The 9,827-nt window shown below is 48.6% G+C and overlaps 4 protein-coding genes across 4 annotated transcripts; all 4 read right to left on the minus strand.

Annotated features, from left to right (window-relative positions):
* Nucleotides 1-1,400: 1,400 nt before the first annotated feature.
* Pmar_PMAR026371 (hypothetical protein) lies at nucleotides 1,401-2,312 on the minus strand (the record flags this gene model as incomplete). Its single annotated transcript, XM_002772957.1, has 1 exon — nucleotides 1,401-2,312. Exon 1 carries the CDS (start codon nucleotides 2,283-2,285, stop codon nucleotides 1,401-1,403), a length of 885 nt encoding a protein of 294 aa, XP_002773003.1. The 5' UTR covers nucleotides 2,286-2,312.
* A 393-nt stretch (nucleotides 2,313-2,705) lies between these two features.
* On the minus strand, nucleotides 2,706-3,653 carry Pmar_PMAR026372 (hypothetical protein; the record flags this gene model as incomplete). The annotated part of the gene is made up of 2 exons (XM_002772958.1): nucleotides 2,706-2,785; nucleotides 3,518-3,653. 2 exons carry the CDS (start codon nucleotides 3,651-3,653, stop codon nucleotides 2,706-2,708), a joined length of 216 nt encoding a protein of 71 aa, XP_002773004.1.
* Nucleotides 3,654-3,898: 245 nt separating this feature from the next.
* Nucleotides 3,899-4,477, minus strand: Pmar_PMAR026373 (hypothetical protein; the record flags this gene model as incomplete). Its single annotated transcript, XM_002772959.1, has 3 exons — nucleotides 3,899-4,096; nucleotides 4,127-4,229; nucleotides 4,404-4,477. The coding sequence occupies 3 exons, from the start codon at nucleotides 4,475-4,477 to the stop codon at nucleotides 3,899-3,901; spliced, it is 375 nt and encodes a 124-aa protein (XP_002773005.1).
* A 1,271-nt stretch (nucleotides 4,478-5,748) lies between these two features.
* On the minus strand, nucleotides 5,749-8,575 carry Pmar_PMAR026374 (hypothetical protein; the record flags this gene model as incomplete). The annotated part of the gene is made up of 7 exons (XM_002772960.1): nucleotides 5,749-5,970; nucleotides 6,058-6,226; nucleotides 6,380-6,567; nucleotides 6,627-6,866; nucleotides 6,959-7,340; nucleotides 7,478-8,087; nucleotides 8,285-8,575. 7 exons carry the CDS (start codon nucleotides 8,573-8,575, stop codon nucleotides 5,901-5,903), a joined length of 1,950 nt encoding a protein of 649 aa, XP_002773006.1. The 3' UTR covers nucleotides 5,749-5,900.
* Between the last annotated feature and the right edge of the window lie 1,252 nt (nucleotides 8,576-9,827).

Below are 9,827 nucleotides of genomic sequence, written 5' to 3' on the forward strand. Positions count from 1 at the left end.
GACAACGTCTAGGAAACGCAGATGTCACGTAAGTTCGTGAAGTGTGCTTGTTGCAAGTGGTGCAAGTGTTGCCTTCGCCGGCCCGCTCTCGGAGTGGCTGTATGCCACACAGTGTGTGGTTAGAACTCCATCACTTACTCACCGTGAAGTGACCCTGATGAGCTGAAAGCTGATTCATGTGTTGGTTAAGTTCACCGTGAACTGTTCACGGGCCACTTGTAAAAGGATACCATGTCGTAGAACACGTTGTCTCCGGTGATGATGTCTAAGCACACTCATGCGTGACCGCCTCGTGAGCACGGCTCACTGAGCCGCCAGACGGATGAGAAGTAGATCGGCAAAGCAGATGTTTTCCGAGTCTCAGAGAAGAGTTGCTTCTGTGTGGGGCTTACGGTATGGGCTGAAGATTTGAAGATCTATTAGATCCGACCTAACTGAAAATGGATCTTAGGAGCAGAGGTTCGATCAATCTCAGGACTCGATCTCTCGCTGTCCGGACATTCCATCGGACCGATGTAATGCATTTGCACCATCTAGATCAGCAAAGAATCCTTATGACACCAAGCTCGTCCCCATTCACCCTCAAATGTATAGGTAATGAACTTTTCTCTACTCCCTCTGATCAACAAGAATCGTAACTGTTGGGTTATTAGTACACATCTCATTTGTTCATTTCTTTCTCCCAACTCTCTGCCTTGTCGAGAGAGTCAAGTGATGGTATATTGTATGCCGTATATTTACTATTTAAATACATGACATGGTTGTCTCACGATCAGTTTTGGACCCACAGGCTGTGCGGCTCACAGCCCATATGCTCTTATCAATAATCCGCACTTCCTTGATATGCCATCACACTTCCCCAATATACCATCAGGTCTCCTCACTGAGCGAAACGCAACAGGGTTGCTTGATTGATAGCCTAACAGCTCCAAGGTCAAGATGGTTGAGGCTTTTGATACAACGAGTCTACAATATAGCTGCGAGCAACTCTTGGCTCGTAGCATGAGTTTTGGACTCATGTTCGATCAACCTCCATCTGGAGCGATCCTACGACATAGGAAAGTAGTACGGAGTGTCTCGAAATAATCTTGACATAATAAAAAGACTCATGGCGACTCGAAGACTCCACTCATCTCGCACCGATGAAAAAAACAGCATAGAAATAACGAGGTATAAATGGTCGGGTGTCCGGATATCAAGATAACTCCACTCATCTCGCACCGATGAAAAAAACAGCATAGAAATAACGAGGTATAAATGGTTGGGTGTCCGGATATCAAGATAACGCACTAACGAAATATTAGCTCGCTCCAGAATGTGCTGAATATGGAATCTGAAGCACCTATGGCGGACCGAGACGAACCATCCCCAAAACCTCGTTAAAAGAAGCTGAGCGGAGCTTACTGTGGCAGGACGATCTTGTCATTAATGAATGTCACCGGGATGTTGAGCTTGATGAGTGGAATATTGACGAAGGCCATCCCTGTACCCTTAAGGATCCATACGCTGTCATTGTTCTTGTAAGTGTCCAAGGTCAAATGGAGGGAAGCACCAGCGGTACCAAGCTTAATCTTATTGGTAGTCCCTGTTGACACGTTGAAGCCCATAGTCCCAGGCTTTGTGGCGTAGACGTAGCTAGCTTGATTGCCGGTATGTTCCACGTTAATAACTTGGTAACCGAGAACATAGATTTTAAAACGAGGATCAACCTTGACCTTGGTCTGTAGACGACCGAGTAGACCGGGCTTGGAGGAGGCTTGCATATCGTAGGTCGCCAAGGATATGGCCGCGCCAAGCTTGTTTCTGTTACCAAAAGCTACCACCTCTGCTTCACCGCCAGCGTGGAGGTCCAGATATGTCGCTCTCTTCGCATCGAAAGTGGCCGTCATGCCCAAAGCGACATTGTCCTGTGGGTCTTTAAGATCAAAGACATCAACAATGGCTGTCACCTCCTTCCCTTTACGAGTTGTATTGCGCTTGCCATGGAAGCAGAAGTACTTGCCTTCCGGGCGAATGTCCGGTGAACAACCCGGGGGATATGAAAAGCTACCGTCAGCCGAAACTGCTGCTAGCAGGGAGGTTGCAGAGGATGAGGCAATAAACTCTTCATTTTGCTTGATAAGATCGGCCTCGTACTCCTTCAGTAGGTTGATGGCCTCTGGCGTGAGCTCCAAGTCGTCGAAGCTACCCATAAGAGGCTTCTCATCACCACTTGGACGGTCGACCACGATGCCTTCAGCAAGTGAGGTGAGGGCTATCGTAGCTACAGAAATCCTGACGAACATTTGTGAGGGACTGGATGAGTCTAAGCTAAATAACTTCACTCTCTGCTGTTCGATTCTAATATCATTACCTGAGTTCAGTTCTGAGATGCCCACGATTTCACGTGATGACGGGGACGCAGAACGTGCGATGAGATGTCTCAGGGTTAGTTTCACGCGAGATAAAAAGTCGACTCGATCACTTGAAACTATGTTGTAGTCCTGTGAGTGACATAACAATGCCAAGTAGTGAAATATTTAGTAGTGGATCTGAATCCATGCCCTGGAATGGTGAGCTTTAGATCTTTGTGTTAATCTGGTATGTTTGGTAGTCACACGCAGCATGTGACACCGTTGCGTATGTGACACCAATATCTGGACTTGCGTGAGAATAGTGTGACGCTGTCGCATGTGTCTGGAACGTCCTTGTCATGAACGTGCGAATCACACCGCGTGATGCACACGGCGTGTGACACACGCGTGATCAGCGTGTGTTTTGTCATGTGCAGGTGCTTTAACATTGTCTGAGCACAGCATGCATGTAATGTGAAAGCCCTGTGGACCAAAGCCGGACTATTCCAATCCAGCCTTCGTGCGCAGGGCCAGTTCGGCTAGACTGGTTTGGGTTCCTGGCTCCTATGGTTTTGAATAAGCAGTACCTGCCGCTACTACTGACTCTCAATATCCTGAAGGCTTCGATGTGCTTTATAATGTGGGTTTTTCTACAATGAAGGGTGAATATGCGAGGAGAACTATAGAGAATACGTATTAAAGCAAAATATACTATTCGTTCGAACCTCCTGCCATCCCCATCGGACAGGTTAGGAATTCTCAAAGGAAACACAGGAGGGGGAAACCAGAATATCCTCCGAATCGAAAGCGGTTCAAATTTCAAACTTCGAAATATTCCCGGTTCCGGGTAGACTGAGTCTATTAGACTCCGATGAATAAACAAGTACGAAGTGAGCGAAATGCTATCAAAGTTCGAGTGACCCCTAGACAACGTACCAAGAGGGGCATCTCGACCCTAAGGCGACCGTGACACCAGTAGCGACGGTCACTAAGCGACCAGAGCGTGCGAAACGTGAAGACAAATGTATTGAATGAGGTTCCCCGCTCAGAGGATCAAAGAACTACAGCATTTCCCGGTCATGTAACATGACCGGGCATCGATTCGGGTTTTCGGGTTTAAATAAATCAAGTTTTGAGGCGACAAGACAATGATCCCATCGAGAAACCGAGATAGAAGAACTCACCAGCAAATGCACAGTTCATCTGACCAACAGGATTACCCCGGGGAGCCTCCAGAGGAAACTGCTGGATAGTCATTGGCTCCTTCTTCTGACTAACTCGACCGATGAACTGCGCTAGGATGAGACCAGCATCAAGCATCATAAACAACTAGATGATTACGATGTTTTTAATGAAAAAAACGGCAAAACATTGAGCACCTGGTGCTCGGTCCATCGGTGACCGATGAACTGGGAAACATACATGACATCACAGAGCTGCGCCAGAAGACTCTGGTCTATTTGATTTTTTTATTTTGCGCCATCTGCTCAAGACTATTTCCGGTACCCTAACTCTGATAGCATTGGGACCGATGACCTTCTGCATATTGTTGGCCTCTTCGATTGTCAACCACCCTTGAGCAAAGCGTGAGCTTCATCAGGGGTCTTCTCAGCAGTGCCAACCGGACGGAACTGACCGTCCTCCTCATCGTACAGATAGCGTACACAGGTGTGTTCGAACCCACGATGTTTGATCTGCTTGTCAACCATAGCAGGTACCAGAGTAGTGCACGAAGCCTTTTCATACTTGCTCTTAATGTCATTCTAACCATCGACAAATTAATGCCTCAACACACCCGGGAGAACTCTATCGTCAGTCATATCAGGGTAAACCATATCGTTTTCGTCGATGGCGTCCATTTCGTCCTCAAGAAGAACTTGAGGAGCTTCTCTCATCCTGACTTCGGGCAACACAATATTACGGGGAAGAACGTGATCATTATTGTAGCCAATACATGGAAGAGAACGAATATATAAAGGTATGATACCATTCCAACCCCCCAGATAGTACAAACATCAGAGAAATACGATATGAACGAGAAAAACACCATGCTTAGTAAGCATTGCTTACCGTTTGTCACTAGCGACTTCCAGATCGATTGCAGAGCGGGTTGGGGCTCCCAACTTGAAAGGTATCACAGTCATTCTAAGTCCCTTCAGATTGAGAGGTAAGTTGCTAGACATACCGTGGGAATGCGACATCAGCTTATTAGCCACTGTTTCCACAGTGATCCCGGCCGTTTCAGACTCAAAGCGCGCTGTTCTTGCAAGTTGCATGAAGCTAGCAGAATCTGCCCCGGCCGAGGATCGAACCTGTGCCTCATCTTTGGATGAATATTTCTCTCTTGCCACTACGTGACTTAGACTTGTAATGAGTGGAGTAGCAAAAGCGGGCTGCAGGCCCGCGTACTCACGCATGTATACGCAATTTTCGGGTGGGCGCAAGTTGGGACCCAAGGCTCGTCACGCGCCACAAAATTAAGCGCGCGCCCAAACGCGTTGAATGCGTTGTACGGACGGTAGTCGCTATAAATGAGGGGTGCCAACGAGTTTAGTATCGATCCGGCGCGGTATAGAGAGCTAGACACCACTGGCATTCATAGCGGGCCGAAGGCCCGCGACTCTCCTCGCACAGCCCTCCGTACAAGCTTTGTCGAGAGTCGGACCACTTTTTGTCGACTGTCGGACCGGTAAGCTTCTAGCACGGCTCACCGCCCGAAACGCTGAGCTCAATCCTGCGCACGCCCGCTTAATCGATAATCTTGAAGAAAGCATAGTATGGCAAGTCCGGTAAGCTACGCATTGGTTTCCAAGTCTGCATTTGATGAACTCTGCTGTAGAGCTTCACTGACCCCCTACTAGCCTTTCTCGCTTCCCTTCCGGCAGTGTCGTCTTTTGCGTCCAGTCTCTCCTCTATCAGCGGACTGTACTCCCCCAAACGAGTAGCCAACACTCTTGCACTCATACACCCACTTACTCATCCCTTATTCTATTGGCAATGAACACACATCAAGTTTGCTCTACCTTGCCCTTAAACCAGGGTTTTACCTTCCCGAGCGCTATTATTTCTTTCCAATTCTTTCTTGCTGGAAAGAAAGGAAAGAAACAATGTTCGGTTTCTTCCTGGCATCATTGTGCAATAATTGCAAAAATTGCACTGCAATTTTGCGGAAAGAAATGCAACAAAACTTGCGGAAAGAATTGCACTGCAATGCGATGGTCTAGTGGTAAACTTCACTGTTATCAATCAGATGGCCGGGGGTTCTACCCCAGAAAGTATTAATTCTATGCAATAAATGTGTTGTCGCTACCAAATTGGCTGCGAGTGTCTGATACCACAAGAATCACAGAGTTGCTACTGGGGCTTGTGCGATGCTCGCATTCAAGTTGATAATCAACACAATTCCAGCATGGATTGTCAGCTTCGATAAGAAACTTATGTTCGAGCCCTGGGCGGCCTGCTGCCCGTCACTGTGTACCATAATGTGGCGGTATGCCGCTACGACGTCGCCGCAGGTCATGAGCACGCAGGACTTCCTCCCCAGTGACTGTGAATCAAATAATGAGACTAATTAAATTTTCTCGAATCAAGCTGCCAGCGCACCACACCACGGCGAAGGAACCCGTTGGTATCCGGCCTGTAAAAGAAGTAGCGTGCGATCCTCGTACAGGCGGCCTGTAACAGGTCGCTTCAGGCACATACTGTGTGCCTTACAGTAACTCACATGCTTCTCGGTATTTTGTCAAAGAGCGCAGCAGCTGCCGAGGTGCTCGCCGGCACAGTGCAGAGGATGGACATGAACGTGGCGAGCGTGCTCACATCTCGATGCAGGAGGCAGAACTCGTCAGGGTCCATGCTCCGTAGGACCTCCACGTCTATGTTGGCGTAATCACCTACGACAGAAGTTTGGAAAGCAAAAGAACCTACTGTAGGTTACCTACAGATAGCATACGAATGAAAATAACGAGTCTCTATTAGGGAGAGTAATACATGGAATCCGGGTCGTGGAGAGCATTCAAGAACTCAATTTGAACGTGGATTACTACCCTCACGGAAGAAGAATTGAACAGCGTCTTTCCCCGTTTGCTTCAAATTCCTGATGGCTTCCAAGGAACAGTCCTTAGCTTCCTTAGAGAAGATGTTCAAACTCTCTCTCTGCCACTTTGGATCAGTCTGGAATGAGCGCGGGTCGAATCTCGATATCCACAGAAGATCAGCTGCCGCATAAGATAACCTGAGGTTGTCAAGTCATCCCGGGGCTCCACTAAGTTACTTCAGCATACGAACAATCACCTATTCGAGATAGTAGTCTTAGTTTCCTGGTTCATGTTGCGCGTGCCGCCTATCTCATTCACAGCTTTGTTGATCTCAATCACTGCTTCGAAGATGGACAGGTCATTTTCATCAACTTTATTGCGAAGATCGATCAAGGAAGATAGGACCGATGCCAAGGCTGTAGCCTCACAGCGCTTCGTGCCACTATGGAGAACCTCCAGGAGACTTGTATGGGCTTGCCTCGCCTCCGCGTCCAACCTGAGGAAGACGTAGGTCCAATGATGAGAGACCTATGAGACACAGGGCCGGTGTGGTATTTCATCAGCTGCTGTTCGAAAATGTACTCTCACTTCTCCCAGCAATCCTCTTTAGTATTCGCGGCGAAAGCGTCCTGTATGTCAGTCCAGGAACGTACAAGTTGCATGATGAGTTTCGCTTGTACCAGCGAGGTGTCACAACCCGCAGGATCCATCAGATGACCTTTATCACAAGCTGTCAAGTACCCTCGGAGGCTCTGGCAGAGATCGGTCCAGAAGCTCAGGTCGCCGTCGTCGTGGGCAGTCAGCTTCTGGAATAGGGTTTGCAACCCCTTGGAGAAGCAGTCCACCTCAATATGCAACCTTGGCTTCCCCTCGTCCGAGTAACGACTATCCAGACGGTTCAGCAGCTCTTCTCTTATGCCGCGCAACAGAGGAAGATCCTTGCACACTACAGCTGTAATATGAATGTCAGCTGAAGAAAAACACCTGTTCAGGAATGATAGATTTAAGTCTAATGAGGCTACACTCTATTCCTCTCGAGAATCTCTAATCGATCAATATATGCCAACATCGAAGCAAGCGATACAATTACCCAGGTTTGAGGCCTACCTTCTTGGAGCTCCATCACGCAGACGGCCTCAGTAAATCCAGCTATCTCTTCGATAACTACCTCCTCATCACTCGCCACCTTGACCGCCTTGTTTGAGGCGAAGCCTCGCAGAGGTACAGTATAGAAGGAGTAACCTTTGCTCCCAGAGGATTGATAGGTGCTCGCACATACGGTGACCACGATGTCACTATTAAGCTCGTGATAATCCAAGATGAGGGACACCTTGCCGTTCAGACTTGACGCCTTCTTCAGTTTTGCCACATCCATACGCACGCCTTCTTCCTCGACGGTAAGCTCTAGACTCCTCAGGTGATCTATGGACCACTCGTATGCTATGCCAGGGAGGTGAGCATCCAGGGCATGATTGAACCAGGATGAGTTGTTGGACAGGACTTGGCAGTCGATACCACACGCGACGAAGAAGCTCACTATGCGTTTCTCGAATGCTGACTTAGCAGCCTTCTCACTCTGCAGAACTGGCACGAAGAGATTCTTAAATGAGGAACGAAGATCGTTCGACGACACAGCAGAGGGCGCCTGAGCGGCCCGGCCTCTCTTCTTCGCGGACTGCGTCCTAGAAGACGATCTCTTTTTTTGACAGATTGCGTCCTAAATGGCGAGCTTGTCCTCTTAGCAGAGCGTGTGTTAAATGGCGAGCTTGTCCTCTTCGCAGAGCGCGTCTCAGATGGCGAGCTTGTCCTCTTCGCAGAGCGCGTCTTAGATGGCGAGCTTGTCTTCTTCGCAGAGCGCGTCTTAGAGGGAGGGGTCTCGAAGCGAGAGGATGAGCTCCTCCTTGCAGGAGTTACGCTCTTCTTGGGACCGCCAGCTAATTTGGTACAGCGCTTCCTCTTAACCATAGGAGAACGTTTTCTTGTAGCCGTCGGAGGATAGCGGGCTAGTGCCTTGCTTCGCCAGGGCTCCGGGAGCTCGGGACCATGGTGCTTCATCAAGTGGGTGCGTAGCTTTGTAGGGTTTCGGTCCACATAAGGATAGTTACAGAATGTGCAGACCCATCTCTTGTCGTCTCCAAGTCCAACAGGTTTGACAAACTTATCAGGGTCGATCTCGCCTGGAGGCGGTCGTCTGCCAGGAGGCATGATTGCCGCAAAAGATAGAACAGGATAACTGAGACGATCAGAGATGTATCCTTGCTGAGAGCTCCAATGCCATCGTAGCGCTTATTATCCACGTTCCCCGGAGAGCGACGAGAATAATTTATCATACTATCAGCAAAATAAGACCCCGTTATAAGGTTTTGTTGAGAATCTATAAATTCGACAATTGGCCATGGATAGTTGAATGAGCTATTCGCGAAGTGAGAGAAGAGTGACTCTCCCGACCAGTGCCTCCTCGAACTTATACCTCTCTCTCAAAATCAGCTACTGTCAGTCGTCACAACAACCTCCTCGTCGTCGATCATTCGTCTCAAGTCCTTCAAGCTGAAGCTTTCGGAATTCCCGCTCTGAGCTTGCCCTCCTCGAACCAGACAATACCGACGCTTAGAGGCTCTCTGAAGCCTTCCACCATCTCCGGCTAGGACTTCTATGCGACCAGTTAGACAATGCGACTTCACGCACGAGAGAGGAGAGAAGATCAGAGGGGGTAGAGAGTTTGGACACGGGCGGTGCACGGTGCACCGTGCACCATGGTTGGTGACACCAACTTGGTGCCTGTCGCAGACACAGAGGTTCTACTTCCGACTCTACTATCCGACTCTTGATTCTCAACACTACTACCGGACATTTGGTAGAAAGATCTATAAGTGATTTCCAAGTCAGTCACGGATAAACATAGCTATAAAAAGCTATGAGCACAGCCAACGGAGACAGTCTATTATTAGTGATATCGATTACTAGGGCGAGCGCAGATAACGCCTGAAAATAAGGTCATGGCGACTTACAGCGGGTTATCGTTTGCAAGCCCAAGGCAAATCTGTTTAGTGACATTAGGTAGACGAACATAAATGACTCAATTAAAAGGCAATTTATGCTCATTTAAAATGAGCAAGTCTTTCGTAACGGATATATCCGTTTCTTCATCACAGGTCACTGCCAGTACAGGACTCGAATCGCATAGTTTCTTGACAGCCTCAGCTTGGGAGGTCTGGAATGAGCGCGTAACGACGAACGGGTACATAGGAGGGAGTCAACTTTCGGGCACCGAAACACCATGGCGGCCCATGAGCTTTAGGAGACCGGGAACCTTTCTCATTGCAATGTATTCCTTGGCGGCGAAGTCAACACTGTTGACTCAACAGCGTCGAAGTACGGCAGCATCAGGGTATTCTGCTTCTCCTCACGCTTACGTCGTTTCTCCTCCAACTTGACTCTGCTCTTCTCAAGGCTCGCA

The sequence above is a fragment of the Perkinsus marinus genome, assembly GCF_000006405.1.
Source record: "Perkinsus marinus ATCC 50983 genomic scaffold scf_1104296959768, whole genome shotgun sequence".
NCBI classification, from domain to species: domain Eukaryota; phylum Perkinsozoa; order Perkinsida; family Perkinsidae; genus Perkinsus; species Perkinsus marinus.